Source organism: Lissotriton vulgaris, chromosome 5, assembly GCF_964263255.1.
Source record: "Lissotriton vulgaris chromosome 5, aLisVul1.2, whole genome shotgun sequence".
Taxonomy (NCBI): Eukaryota; Metazoa; Chordata; class Amphibia; order Caudata; family Salamandridae; genus Lissotriton; species Lissotriton vulgaris.
In genome coordinates this window covers 2,010,869,585-2,010,885,728 of record NC_141693.1, presented here as the reverse complement: position 1 = coordinate 2,010,885,728, position 16,144 = coordinate 2,010,869,585, and the positions used below count along the sequence as shown (strand labels likewise).

General features: G+C 48.7%; 1 protein-coding gene across 1 annotated transcript in view; it reads left to right on the top strand.

The window, feature by feature from the left end:
- Positions 1-16,144, top strand: part of HMCN2 (hemicentin 2) — a 563,480-nt gene that overhangs the window by 440,666 nt on the left and 106,670 nt on the right. Inside the window, exons 59-64 of the mRNA XM_086924818.1 lie at positions 301-414; positions 1,532-1,716; positions 8,087-8,168; positions 8,677-8,808; positions 8,907-9,050; positions 11,889-12,048. Coding sequence (XP_086780944.1) covers positions 301-414; positions 1,532-1,716; positions 8,087-8,168; positions 8,677-8,808; positions 8,907-9,050; positions 11,889-12,048 — 817 coding nt within the window. The remainder of the gene's footprint in view (positions 1-300; positions 415-1,531; positions 1,717-8,086; positions 8,169-8,676; positions 8,809-8,906; positions 9,051-11,888; positions 12,049-16,144) is intronic.

Here is a 16,144-nt window from a genome sequence, read left to right as displayed (position 1 = left end):
CTTTTTTTTTTAAGGCTGGAAACAGACAAATGGAGAGATCAACACTGACATATATGTGATCAATGATACTGATTTAACATAATTACTAATGTTCTATAAGATTCCTTACCTTATTGTAAGCTTTTATCTTTAGAGGTTTTATCATGATGGTGTCATTTAGCTTTCTAATATTTTTTTAGAATATCCACATACAGACAGACAGTCCATTTCTATCCCTGGTAGAGATGGTCGGTGCTTCTGATCGACGTCAGAGACAACTACATAAGCTGGAGAGAGCGCTAATGCTGTTGGTTCTTCCAGGTGGCCAAATCCTGCAGATCCCAGAGCTGCGACTCTCCAACGAAGGGACATACAAGTGTGAGGCGAGCAACGCAGCAGGGACCGATGTGAAGCTGGTCCACCTGCAGGTGCTTGGTAAGTGGTGTGTTTGAGCTCGTGCAGGGTGTTGACTCACGGAAGTTCAATTGCGTGTTGGTATGTCACACACCGAAAGTTGATCCTCTATAAAGTTCTGATAAAACTCTCCTTCTTTGCCAGAATATTGTCCATGACTTCATTCACAGATATCACATCCTCTGGTAGCACTTTCTGAATCTTGTGTCCGTCATTGATGTATGTACTTAAACTGCAGTCTTATTCAGCATAGACCCTGCCTCAGAGGGCGTCTCAGTGCTCGACAGGCAGAGGAATTAAGACCAACAAAGCTGCAAGTGGCAGGAAATACAGATTTAATGACCCAGGGAGAGAGCAAGTGGCCATTATGAGACAGGATATGCAGAGTGGGTGAGCACAGAGAAGAGGTTTATGCCTTTGCATTGGATCATCTGCATGTCATGAAGTACTCAGTTGTTGAACTGCAGAAAGCACCTCAGCAGAAGTAAATTATGTGAGAATATTGTCTATTAGAATTTCTGGAATTCATGTCACAGGCTGCATAACTGTTTGATTTGTAACTTGTTCTTGTTAATCTTTTGTAGCCATGGTAAATGTAGTTACAGAGCTCGTGCAGCTCAGCTTCCGAGATACTTAAAAAATCTGAGTGTACTGATTTTTAATGTGTGCTTTGTTGTTCTCTCTTAATTAGGATAATATTATTTGCAGTGCTCATGTAACAGACAGGATATAGTTTTGCTGAAATTATATCATTTTCATTTAACCAATGCCCTTCAAAAGAAAAAATGCTCTTCATCACAAAGTCCCCAGACTCCTTCATATTCAGTTTTTTTCTGCTTTTCAAAACCCAACAAGAAGAAAGTAGCTTTCAGCTTCCTCAATATTAGGCAACAGGCATACTCCAATGTTCTGAAAAGCTGAGGGACAGCAGAGTTTAAAAACACCAACACTTTCAGAATGTGTTTTGGGTTAAGAGTATGGTCAATCCTAAAGTACTGGGCAAATATCTATCGTAAAGTACTGGGCAAATATCAATCGTAAAGTACTGGGCAAAAACCTTATTCTTTTCTGGATCTGCGTGTTTCATGTTAGATTCATGAGCGTAGTCGCTGATGCCTGCCTGTCTTGTTCCCTCAAGTTCCACCACACATCGCGCGTCCACCTGGAGAGCGGCAGGAAGTGCTAGTCATTGGTCTAGGACAAGCCATCGTCCTGCAATGCGAGTCCAATGCCGTGCCGGAGCCTTTAATAACATGGCACAAGGATGGACACCAGTTACCAACCTCTGCAAAGCAGCAAAGACTTGAGATCGCAAATGCCCAGGTGAGAGTTATCTATGTATTAATTCATACATGACATGTATGTAGTACCAACTATCCTAATTGGACAGCCAGCATCAATTTATCTAGAAAACTGCAGTTTAACTTCAAACATTTTAAGCTAAGTGTAGAAACGCATCAGGCAACAACGTAACATCATCCATTTCCACAACACATTTTAGAACCACCTTAAAAAAGCAGTCAGTTATAAATGACTGGAAGTACATTAGAAGTGTGTTCTGATTGTTCATGAATCAATGACAGGAAGTGCATTAGAAGTGTGTTCTGATTGTTCCTGAATCAATGACTGGAAGTGCATTAGAAGTGTGTTCTGATTGATCATGAATCAAAGACTGGAAGTGCATTAGAAGTGTGTTCTGATTGTTCATGAATCAATGACAGGAAGTGCATTAGAAGTGTTTTCTGATTGTTCCTGAATCAATGACTGGAAGTGCATTAGAAGTGTGTTCTGATTGATCATGAATCAAAGACTGGAAGTGCATTAGAAGTGTGTTCTGATTGTTCATGAATCAAAGACTGGAAGTGCATTAGATATGTGTTCTGATTGTTCATGAATCAATGACAGGAAGTGCATTAGAAGTGTGTTCTGATTGATCATGAATCAAAGACTGGAAGTGCATTAGAAGTGTGTTCTGATTGTTCCTGAATCAATGACTGGAAGTGCATTAGAAGTGTGTTCTGATTGATCATGAATCAAAGACTGGAAGTGCATTAGAAGTGTGTTCTGATTGTTCATGAATCAATGACAGGAAGTGCATTAGAAGTGTGTTCTGATTGATCATGAATCAATGACAGGAAGTGCATTAGAAGTGTGTTCTGATTGTTCATGAATCAATGACTGGAAGTGCATTAGAAGTGTGTTCTGATTGATCATGAATCAAAGACTGGAAGTGCATTAGAAGTGTGTTCTGATTGTTCATGAATCAATGACAGGAAGTGCATTAGAAGTGTGTTCTGATTGATCATGAATCAATGACAGGAAGTGCATTAGAAGTGTGTTCTGATTGTTCATGAATCAATGACAGGAAGTGCATTAGAAGTGTGTTCTGATTGTTCATGAATCAACGACTGGAAGTGCATTAGAAGTGTGTTCTGATTGTTCATGAATCAATGACAGGAAGTGCATTAGAAGTGTGTTCTGATTGTTCATGAATCAATGACTGGAAGTGCATTAGAAGTGTGTTCTTATTGTTCATGATGTCTATCTTTCACATTTACTAAGTTTGCTTCTGTTTGATTAACATTGCGAAAGCATTGCTAAGATTTCTGTAAAGTATTTGACTGCTTCTGTAAACAAATATGTACTACATTTGAAAAGTCTTACTACTCTTGAAACTGTTACTTACCAGCAACTGAGTTCCTCTTGGTTCTTAAAATAAAATAATAGAGTAATAACTTTGTATTCAAAACAATTGATCTTGAATTCAGTCTTTGAATGACTGTAATAATTTTTTGCCTGAGTGTGTACAATGAATGCTTAACACTAGCATCTGATAAGCCTAACCCCCTTTGTCTAGAGCCCTTCGGCACATGGACAGGCGGGAAAATTGGTTCACTGATAGAATATCGATGTCACAAACACTGATGTTCTAAATATATAAAAAAAATATCCACAGCAAAAATATCGAATCCCATACCTTAACAGGTAAGTACAAAAATATTGACTCCAAAATAGCGAGGTAAAAAATATTGATTTAAAAAATATTGATTTAAAAATATATATTAAATTAAATAATATGTACTAAATTTATTAGATACTAATATTATTTTGAACCAAATAAATTACAATTAAAATACATATTAACTAAATATAACAAACCTAATTAAAAAAAAGATAAACACACAAACATAAAAATGTATACATATGTTTCCTTAAAAATAATGTATTAACTATTATCTTTATTCAATTTTTCAACTTTAAAATTTTATAAAAATTAAATATATATGTACATCAATAATTTAAATAAAAATAAACATGCTATAATAAATTAAAACATTAAACTATTAATAAAAATTAAACTAACACTTCCCAACACAATGTGGCCCATTAGGATCTCGGGCGGATCGCCACCGCCCGCATGGCAGTGGGGACCTGCCCGAGATTCGTCCCCGCCCACCACCCATTTCCCCTCGCCATATTACTATGGCGGGGGGGACCACGGTAGACGGAAAGACCGTCCGTCACTTTTCCACCCAGTTAACTTGTTGACCAGGCGGAAAAGAGTTTAATATGGTGGCGGTGTCTGTTAGACACCTCCAGCCATATTACTATGGGGGCGTAAACATGCCTTTCCGTGGCGGGAATTGCTTGCGGGGTCCCGTGGCAGGCCCCAGGGACTCTGGGGGCGGGGGGTGCACATGGGGGGTACCTATGGTACCCCCCTGCAGTTCCATGCACAACATGGCAGGCACAGCACGGTTCCTGCCATGTTGTGCATGGAAGTGCACGGCATGCCTTCCTGGCAGTATGGCGGGCGATGCTGAGTGCACCGCCCGCCACAATGTCAGGAATGTGGGATGCACCTGCCACTGTGGCGGGCTAATCCTAATGGCCCTCACAGGACCCCCGCCCTTATGGCGGGCGGTCCCATTTCACAATAGGATGGCGGGTGGACAAAATCCGCCCGCCATCCTTATGACCCCCAATAAGTGCAACAGCAGGGAAAGTGTTGGATAGCGGAAGGGTAACATTTACTATTCTAACTACAGTGAATCCAACAGTAGGGAAAGTGTTGGATAGTGTCGCAGAAAAAAATACTATTCAAACTCCAAAGAGTGCAAGAGTAGGGAAAGTAGTGGATAGAGAAGGAATTAAATGTACTATTCCAACTCCAGTGAGTGCAACAGTAGGGAAAATGTTGGATAGCGGAGGGGTAAAAATTACTATTTCCACTTCAGTGATAGCAACAGTAGGGAGAGTGTTGGAAAGCGAGGGGGGGGGGGCTAAAAATGACTATTCCCACTCCAAAGTGTGCAACAGTAGGCAAAGTGTTGGAAAGCGGGGGGAGGGGGGTCTAAAAATTACTATTCCCACTCCAGAGAATGCAACAGTAGGGAAAGTGTTGGATAGCGGAGGAATTAAATTTACTATTCCAACTCCAGTGAGTGCAACAGTAGGGAAAATGTTGTAAAACGGAGGTGCAAAAATTACTATTCCCAATCCTAGGAGTTCAACAGTAGAGCAAATATTGGATAGCGGAGGGATACAAATTACTATTCCCACTCCAGTGAGTGCAAAATTAGGGAAAATTATGGAAAGTCGAGAGATTAAATTTACTATTCCAACTTCAGCCGCGTTTGACACGGTTGACCACAGGATACTGGGGGACCGTGTCAGACAGGTTGGTATCCAGGGCCCTGCCCTAGCTTGGATTGAATCCTTTCTAGAGGGCCGCACCCAAGCAGTACGCCTGGCTAACTTTACAGCACCAAAGTTGACTACTACGTGCGGGGTCCCACAGGGTTCCTCTTTATCCCCTCACCTGTTTAATCTGTACCTCCGTCCCTTAATCAAGTCCTTAAAAGACAGGAATGTGACGACATTCAACTATGCAGATGATTTACAGCTCACATTCACCATAGACAACTCCCTCAATTCAATCACTAATGTTCAGGAAACCATGTCATACATATTTCATTGGATGGACTACAATCACCTGAAACTTAACCCAGGAAAGACTGAGGTGCTGCTGATAAGGGTAGCCAGGTCTCCTGGGGCCCTCACTATTGGCCAGCAGAACTTCCCCCCCCCCCCCAAGCCCTCTACCTCCGTAAAAAGCCTGGGGTGACCATAGACAGAGATTTATCCCTGAAGACCCAAATAGGGACAGTGGTCTCAACCTGCTTCTTTCAATTGCGAAAGATCCGGAAGATTCGCCACTTACTTACTCATGCAGCACTAATACAGGTGGTGATAGGTTTGGTACTGTCCCACCTGGATTATGCTAATTCGATCTATTTAGGGTTACCACTCTGCCTGACTAAGCGTCTCCAGCTGGTGCAGAATCAGGCAGCAAGATTGATCCACCAGCACCCGCCACAATCTAAAAAAGACATGTCGTGCATTTGCTTGCACAACTTGACAGGCCCTGCACGGGTCCTGCCACCTTGTGCATGCAAATGCAGGGGGGCACCATAGGTGCCCCCTATGTGCTCCCCCAAACACCCTGGGGGCCCTCATCGGGCCCCAAAAGCAGAAACCGAATGCCTTTCCATGGCGGCAAAGCGCCATGGAGAGGCTGATCTCTGCCATCATCATAATATGGATGGCGGAGTCTTGAAGACACAGCCACCATGTTATGCCCCTTTTCTGCCCGGTCGAGGAGTCGACCGGCGGAAAAACAGCGGACGGTCTTACTAATACTAATATGGCGGGGGGACTTTCTGCTATGGAGTGCGGGCGGATCGCCCCCACGGGTCAGCGGTGGCTATCGCCGGCCCAGCGGGGGCCATCTTCCCGCCATCCTAATGGGCCCCTTAGATATTTTTAAGAACGATATTTCTTACCTTAAGTCGATATTCTTGACCATGATATTCTTGCTGTCGATATTTCTGACCCACGATATTAATGACTCGATATTTGTGCAACTCGATGTTTTGTACTCGATATTCTGTCTCTCCACCAAGAAAATTAGCTAGTCAGATATGCGTGCCCAACCCAGGCTAGTACCGTCCCTAAGGTGGCGTAACCTGATGTGAGTACAACTTTTCAGAAATGACCCTCTTTGTGGTTGCAAACTTATGACAGGGTTATGCCCGCTTCCCACAGGAAGTGATCATATAGGGAGCGTGGTGACCCCAGGGGTAGGTAGCCCTTTGGCTACAATTCTACACTCCCCTAACACCCCTAAATTCAGTATTTAGGGGAGTCCCTGGCACTAGAGAATAAGAGCCAGTCACCTGATCTATGAAGAAAGATGTGGAGGGTTGGATCCTGCAAGAACTGAAGATCCAGCAACTGACTTGGCACCACAATGCCGTCCTGTCTGCTGCCTCCACTAGTTGCACCAGATCTCGACTTGTCTTTCTGCTGCGGAGTCCCCGATGCCAGAGACAACCAGCAGCCCTTCACCAAGACCTCCTGAGAAGTAGCGGACCTGCTTCCCTGCAGTCTACAAGCATCCAAAGATTCCTGGAAGGACTCTGTGACTGCAGAAACACGACGCCTAAAACAACCAGTGCACCCATGGCTCCAAGTACGAGATGAAGGGGGCCAATGGTGTCATCGTGGTCCTCCAGCAATTCAGAGACTAAGTCCAGTGTGGTGGCGATACCTCTCATAGACTGCCCAGCGTCACCTGCAGCCTCTGCATGCAAGCCCCTCTCTATCGCGAGTGCTCCCGCAATGGAAAACCTGACGCCTAAAGACACCTCTTCACCCATCGCCCTTGTGTCGTGGAGAAGAGGCCCAAAGGCATTCTTACATCCCAAGCACTGTGACACCTGAGCCCCCCTGTTGGTTCAGTCCGACTGGGCTGTCAGTCCCGATTCCTCATAAAGTAACTTTGGACACCCGACTTGTTTGGCTCCTCTGCACCCGGCCGGCCTAGTGTCGCTGGTGGCTCTTTGCTGGTGCTGCCTTAGACCTTGCCCACCACTCACCTTAACTCCTGGAGATTGGTCCTGTAAGTCGCTGTGCTGTACCTGAAAGCCGCATTGACTTTTCCTCCTCTAGCTTCTAAAATGTGCACTATGTCTACTTTTTTTATATTTCCATTAAAAACCGTACTTTCCTGAACAAATTAATTCTGGTGCTAAACATCTATAAAGATACGTGCTATTTTTATAAATTGGTGTGAATCTCCTTGAGTCATGTCTAATATTTATTGACCAGTGTGTGTATTTGCAGATGTCTTGCACTCCTCTGTGATAAGCCTAAGGCTGCTCGCCCACACTGCCCCCTAGAACAGCAATTTGGGATTGCCAGAGCAACCCCCCACCCACTCGTAAGGGAACCTCTGGACTCTTTACACAGTGTATCCCATTGTGATATATCATATAAAGATTCATCTTCCTAAACTCGAGCAGCGGCATGCTCTTTGTACGGTTCAGTCGGAGTGGTGCTGCTACTGTTTGTGACTCTATATTGGTTGAACACCCATATCCTGGCCTATCCGAGTGATATCGCTGGTTAGAAAGAGGGAGCATGTTCATTGTGGGGCCTCTGAGAATTGTTGCTGCTTCTGCTCGCTACACTGAAGCGAGTGCCTGCATATCTTTAGGCCTATGTGAGCTGCAGTCTGCTTAGAAGAGAGGACTTGTGCATTCTGGGCCAGCCTGAGCTCTGCAGCTGTTTTCATTCACACATCTGTCCCCAGACAACTTCCTATCTGACCCTCTTTCTCCTCCCTCAGGTTTCTGACTCTGGGATCTATGTCTGCAAAGCGACCAATGTTGCTGGGGAGGCGGAGCGGACATTTTCACTCAGCGTCCAAGGTAAGTGCTGGAAACCAGAGAACAGGCTGTGCATGGAACTCAAATGTTCCTGAGTGATGAGGGACAAGAAATGGCGGGGAGGAAGGAGCCAGAACATCTGAACAGTGCCAATCAGAACAGCGTCTGTGTTTGCCACCAGAATACAGTGTCACTCAGACATCACCCATCAGCACGCTGCACGTGTCCAGGATCCTCACAAACTTTGAGATTTAGCCCCTAATGCTCTGTTAATCCCTCATTTAAAGAGTCAAATGCACCAAATGCACTTGTGTAAGATGTTCCACCATTTTGTTACTTTTCGTCCCTCGTATACTTTAACATCACTCCCCGTTGCTGCGAGTGCACACATGGAAAGGGTGATCCGTATTTGACGGTCGTGTGGTGAGACAGATTGACACTAGGTTGCAGTCTTTCTCCAGGTCAATTGATTCAATGTGCATGTTCCTGCTTTGGTTTGCTTCACATCAAAGGAAGTCTGACACCAATATTTACTTGCTTTGTCCTTCAGTTCCTCCAGTCTTCGAGGACACAACTCTGGAAACAGTCAGACAGACAGCTGGACACCCCATCACTCTCTCTTGCCAGGCAGCAGGAAATCCCTCACCCACCCTCACCTGGCTAAAGGATGGGTCTGCTCTAGGTGAGTTACCTCCAGGGGTGCAGTGGGGTGCCCTGAGGTCTGCATGCCATGCTCTCCCCTCAGTTGAACCCATGCGTGTTCTTTCTCTCCCCATACAGAGAGCCGCCCGGAGCGGGGCGTTGCAGTCAGGGGGGCCCTTGTGCAGATCAGCCGCCTGCAGCCCACCCATGGCGGACGTTACACGTGCATCGCACACAACGCACAGGGCCAAGCCCGGAAGGAGTTCCTCCTGGAAGTTCAAGGTGTGTCTTCTTCAGAGGAACGTCCTGTTCCTTTTCATGGAGAGAGGTTTGAGTGATCAGAGTGGAGCCTGATGCAGCGTGGGTGCAGTGGCACCGGGACTTTGGCCCCCCCCCATCTCTCTCTGCACTTTGAGGTCCCGCCCTGGAGGCTTTTTGAACTCACTGGGTCATTGCTAGGACACGGTGACACAGAGCGTCTCAGTATGATTCCACCCTCTCAGATCTGACCCCAGCTGTGCTGACCCCAATGATAGCATTGCTGCTCCTTGGTCATGTGACCTGCAACTTTCAGCCCCTTCTGTGCACCTGACCACTAAACTGAATTAGTTCACAATTGGTACAAATTGATAACCCTGTTACAGTCTCCGTGCAAGACCAAGGGTTGTTGGTAGTTCAGAAACGGCTCTTTGAGGAGGTCCTTACGGATCTAGAGGGTGGAATATTAGTGAAGCGCACCGTGGCTGCCTGTTTGATATCCGCACGCTGAGGGCTTGGAGCCTTTAGGGGTCATTAATGTTTGTTAGACAGGGTACTGGCAGAACAACCTGTCTGTCAAACTGAGGACACGCCCGCTCTATCTAGAGTTGGGCAAATTGTCAGGTTTCTGACGGCGGAGCCATTGCTGGCCCCACTGATGTAAAGTTTAAACACAGGCCCGATGGACACTGAGCCACCGCTGGCCCCACTGATGTGAAGTTTAAACACAGGCCAGATGGACACAGAGCCACCACTGGCCCCACCGACGTAAACTTTGCACACAGGCCTGATGGACATGGAGCCACCACTGGCCCCAGAGACAAACTTTACACACAGGCCCCGATTGACACGGAGCCACCACTGGCCCCACTGATGTAAACTTTACACACAGGCCCAATGGACACAGAGCCACCACTGGCCCGATGGACACAGAGCCACCACTGGCCCTGCTGGTGTAAACTTTACACACAGGCCCGATGGCCACAGAGCCACCACAGGCCCCACTGACGTAAACTTTACACACAGGCCCAATGGACACTGAGCCACCACTGGCTCCACTCACGTAAACTTTATACACAGGCCCGATGGACACGGAGCCACCACTGGCCCGCTGGTGTAAACTTTACACACAGGCCCAATGGACATTGAGCCACCACTGGCCCCATTGATGTAAACTTTACACACAGGCCGGATGGACACGGAGCCACCACTGGCCCCACTGATGTAAACTTTACACACGGGCCCGATGGACACGGAGCTGCTATGTAAGTACCAAAGACCATTTAGAGTGGACACTGTAATGTATTTTCTTTCTGTTTTGGAGTGCCATGAAAAGTCTAACTGTCTGGAAAAGGGAAGAAAATAAGCATTGGCAAAGCCAATAGGTTTCGCCTATGAGAACTATTTCCTTTCTCAATGTTTTTAGCCATGCAGCATGGCTTAAAGAAAACCTTTTTTTAAAGGTGTAATGATGTGGCCACTGCACCACTTTGTAGGCATGCAAATGTGTTTAACACGCATGTGCATACCTAAAAAAGTACATGGGATTTTTTTTTCTTTTTCTTTATTGGCCCGAGATGGATCAGTAAATTTAAAAAAAATCGTGTGGGTGTGATTTTTAAAAACTTTGTGCGAAAGTGCTTTTAAAAACAGATGAGCGGGTTACAGGAGGGCGGTAAGCAATGTGACGGGTAGAGGGAGAAGAAACGTGCGGAAGAGAACATTGGTCCAAAGGGAAAAATTCACAGGTGAAAGAGAGCAAAAGAAAATGTTGGGGAACCACAAGGATGAGAGAGAGCAACACGAGTGGGGGGAGAAGCACATAGGCAGCAAGAGCAACATGGAGAGAGAAACGCACACAAGGGTAAAAGCTAGAAAAAACCTGCACTCTTATGAAGTGTTTAAAGAAAATGAAAAAATTTGCTGCCTAAAAGTGAGAAGTGGTTGACAGAAGCCAGACAAGTAGACAGATAGTAAAGAGGCTGTGCTCCATGGAAGGGACAATCAGAAGATTGACAACCTGGGATGTGAAAAGCCATCAAATAAGTCTTGTGCTCTATGATAAGCCCATGCGCTGTCAGATAAATCCACAATATGTCTCGCGCTGTCTGATAAGCCCACACCATGTCACAATATGTCTCGCGCTGTCTGAAAAGCCCACAATATGTCTCGCGCTGTCTGATAAGCCCACACTATGTCACAATATGTCTTGCGCTGTCTGATAAGCCCACAATATGTCACAATATGTCTTGCACTGTCTGATAAGCCCACACTATGTCACAATATGTCTCGCGCTGTCTGATAAGCCCACAATATGTCACAATATGTCTTGCACTGTCTGATAAGCCCACAATATGTCACAATATGTCTTGCGCTGTCTGTTAAACCCACAATATGTCTTGCGCTGTCTGATGAGCGCACAATATGTCTCGCGCTGTCTGATAAGCTCACAATATGTCTCGACCAGGGGAAATCAGCGCGGACAGGGCAGCGCCAAGAAGAAATGTCGCCAAACATAGTGCCTCTCTTGAAAAACTGAAAAAACTGAAAATCACAGGACAGGATGAGGGTGACCAGCTTGAGTGTGATACACAGAGAGGGCATAGATTGTGAACCAGACACAGTTTTCAATCAGTTGCAGTACTGGGTGTCGACTGTATTCGCAAAGTATTTATTATTAAACGAACTTTTTTTTTAATTGATATTTCTGAAAAATATATTGGCTTACTCAATAATCTGCAGTTTTTGTTACTTTTCTGTTTTCTACTTTATGCCAATGTTCTTTCTATCTGAATTATTATTTCATTGATCCTGTTTAATAGATCCATACTATCTTTGGTAACGTACCTGGTTCCCTTTCAGTGGCACCCAGAATCCTCGACGCGGGGGTCCCCAGTGAGCGCAGTGTCACAGAGAGGCAGGAAGTGACGCTGGAGTGCGCGGCCGAGGGGACTCCGGAACCAGAAATCACATGGTTGAAGGATGGCAGCGTGCTGGACCTGCCCTCTGACCCTCACACCAGGTAAGAGTCCTGCTGTGTATTGTAGCTACCGACCATGGCCTGAGGGGGGCACATGTGTCTAGATTTACAACCTCAAAGAGGGGGTGCTGAGCTGATGGGAAAAGCGAGGAGCTGGGATCAGCTCACTGTCATCCTGAGGAAAAGAACTTCAGCCACACCATGTGCAGATGCTGACCCTGCTATTCCTCCAGGAATGGGGGCCGTGCGGCCATGGTAATGTCTGTAGCGCGGGGGTGGATTTTCTACTATTTTTAAGGGAAATGTAATTGTTGGTTCCAATATGCAATATTCTTTACACACAGTCGAAAAGCTACCTTACTGCGATTTACACTCTGCCCTCTCGCGATGACCCACGCTTACAACTTGCTGCAAGTTCTCGCTGCATGCTGCTTACATGTGTCAGGGGTGCTTGCGCGATCCATGCTAAGCTCAACATTGATGGTTCACGCATGAGGCATGCAGCCATGTCCAAGCGTGCAGTGGGTCCTGAGCAGGAATGGACCGCTGATGGGACAATGATGGTCTGTAGTAGCGTGCTTGTGTTTTATTTTGACTGCATTGTTTTTGTTCTTTGGCCTCATTCTGTACTGTTCCCATACTGTTTGTTGGCTGTTTCTCATATTGCTTCCCATATTGTTTGTTCTGTGCCGTTTCCCTCTCTGCCCCCTGTGCCCCCCGCCCCGCTCCTCGCTTCCCGCCGCTGTGCATGTGGCCACGCCCCCTTTTCCTTCTGTACCCTCCCCGCTCCCGCCTCCCAGCTGGTCCTCCCTCCCTCCCACTTCGCCATCAATGGCGACCGTGCGTACGCGCAGAGTTGACGCGCAGCGGGCGCGCCGATTGTGCGCCGAAGGCGCGCCAAAGGTAAGCCCGTCTGCGCCTGGACCGCGCCCAGCGCCGAACCCCTGGCCCCCGCAGACACCAGCCCACCCGCCGGAACTACGACGCCACCGAACTCAACGCACTCAACACCGGCCGGATCCCTGGATGCTACCGAGCCACCCCGAGGCGCACCCACGGACCCTTCAGCTGCCACTCCTGCAAGTTCTCCTGCATCCGGACCTGCACCGCACCCGCACCCACCAAGCCGAGAACCAGCAGCAACCACCTGAAGTGCATCCTGCTCAACACCCGCTCCGTCCACAGACACACCGTCGAGCTCTGGAACCTCCTCGACACAACTTCACCAGACGTCGCCTTCCTCACGGAAACCTGGATGAACGCCTCCTCAGCGCCCGACATCGCCATCGCCATCCCAGACGGTTACAAGATCATCCGGAGGGACCGCGGCAACCAGACCGGAGGAGGCATCGCCATCATCCACAGGAACACCATCCGCATCACGAGCAACTCCGAACACCTGCACTTCCAGATACACACCGACCCCAAGACCACCCTCAGAGGCACTCTCATCTACAGACCCCCGGGACCACGCACACAATTCAGTGAAGACATTGCCGACTTCATCAGCCCGCACGCCCTCCCCTCCACTGACTACATCCTCCTCGGGGACCTCAACTTCCACCTGGAGAACAACAACGACCGCAACACCGCCACCCTGCTGGACAACCTCGCCACCCTCGGTCTCAAGCAGCTGGTGACCACTCCCACCCACTACGCTGGACACACACTCGACCCCGTCTTCTCCTTCAGCAAGGACATCACCTTCAGCCACGCCACCGGACTCCACTGGACGGACCACAGCTGCGTCCACTTCCGCTACAGAAAGAACACGATCCACCACCACCAGCAACAGGTTGCACGCAGAAGATGGAACAAGATCACAGCTGACCAGCTCGCCGCTTCCTTGAGCCAGGACCCCCCCGCCAGCTCAGCAAACCCCAGCCAGGCCGCCAACAACCTCACAAAGTGGATCAGCAAGTGCGCAGATGACCTCGCCCCACTGAGGACCCCGCCCAGCAGACCCGGCAGTAAGAAAGCACCATGGTTCACCGGCGAACTCAAGAGCTCCAAGAGGAACTGCCGAGCCCTCGAGAGAGCCTAGCGCAGAGACCCAACACCAGACAACATGACCACCCTCAAGCTCGCCACTCGAAAACACCACCAACTGATCCACACCACCAAGAAAACCGCATTCAAGGAACGACTGGACAACAACGCCCACAACAGCAAGGAACTCTTCAACATCGTCAAAGAGCTCTCCAGCCCCAGCACCGGAAACAACAACATCACCCCATCACAAGACCTCTGCAACTCCCTCACCTCCTACTTCCACAACAAGATCACGGACATACACAACAGCTTCAGCACACAGCCAACGCACCCCATGACAGCACCTGCACCCCCCACCACCACCCTCCGCGCCTGGACCACGAACAACACTGAGGAAACCCTACGCACGATGAACTCCATCCACTCCGGATCTCCAACCGACCCCTGCCCTCACCACGTCTTCAACAAGGCCGACTCCGTCATCGTGCCCCACCTGCGGGACATCATCAACACCTCCTTCGACACCGCGACCTTCCCGGAGAGCTGGAAGCATGCCAAACTCAGCGCTCTACTGAAGAAACCATCAACGGACCCCACCGAACTCAAAAACTACTGCCCCATCTCGCTTCTCCCGTTTCCGGCCAAAGTCATCGAGAAGACAGTCAACAAGCAGCTGGCCGCCTTCCTCGAGACGAATGGATCCCTCGAATACTCGCAGTCCGGCTTCCGGGCCAACCACAGCACCGAGACCGTCCTCATCGCAGCCACTGATGACATCCAAGCCCTGCTCGACAACGGGGAAACAGCGGCCCTCATCCTCCTGGACCTTTCCGCGGCATTCGACACTGTCTGCCACCGCACCCTAAAGCAGCGCCTCAGCAACGTCGGAATCCAAGAGAAGGCACTAGAATGGATCATCTCCTTCCTCGCCGGAAGGACACAGAGAGTCCGCCTCCCCCCATTCAGATCAGAAGCCACCGAAGTCATCTGCAGCGTTCCTCAAGGCTCCTCGCTCAGCCCCACCCCCTTCAATGTCTACATGAGCCCCTTTGCGGCCATCGCACGCCAACACAACCTCAACATCATCTCTTACGCCGACGACACCCAGCTGATCCTCTCCCTCACCAACGACCCCGCCAGAGCCAGCCTACACGAGGGGATGAAAGACGTAGCCGAGTGGATGAAGAACAGCCGCCTGAAACTGAACTCAGACAAGACGGAAGTCCTCATCCTGGGGTCTTCGCCCTCCGCCTGGGACGACTCCTGGTGGCCCCCTGCCCTGGGCAGCGCACCCAAACCAACAGACCATGCACGCAACCTGGGCTTCATCCTGGACTCCTCCCTCTCCATGACCAGACAAGTCAACGCCGTCTCCTCGTCATGCTTCAACATCCTGCTCATGCTACGTAAGATCTTCCGGTGGATCCCCACCGAGACCAGGAAGACGGGTCACCCAGGCCCTCGTCACCAGCCGACTGGACTACGGCAACTCCCTCTAAGCCGGAACCACTGCCAGACTCCAGAAGAGACTCCAGCGAATCCAGAACGCCTCAGCAAGACTCATCCTGGACATCCCCCGTCACAGCCACATCTCCGGACACCTGAGACCTGCACTGGCTCCCGGTCAACAAGAGAATCACGTTCCGACTCCTCACTCACGCACACAAAGCCCTACACAACCAAGGCCCAAGATACCTCAACAACCGCCTCAACTTCTACACTCCCACACGCCAGCTTCGATCAACCAACCATGCCCTCGCCCCCGTCCCCCGCATCCGAAGAGCCACCACAGGAGGAAGGTCCTTCTCCTACCTCACCGCCAAGACGTGGAACTCCCTCCCGACCCACTACCGCCTGACCCAAGACCACCTAGCCTTCAGGAAGCAGCTCAAGACCTGGCTGTTCGAGCAGTAGCGGACCCCCCCTCCCCAAGCGCCTTGAGACCCTCCGGGTGAGTAGCGCGCTATATAAATGCTGTGATTGATTGATTGATTGATTGATTGATTGATTGCTGTTGGCAAGATGGACGAGTGTGATTGAGCAGATATGGGTCTCATGCCTGCTTCCCTTCTTGGCTAAATGTGTGACCGTGGGCAAACTACTTTACCTTCTCCTGTCCCACTTCCTTTAAGTGCCTAAAGTGGGT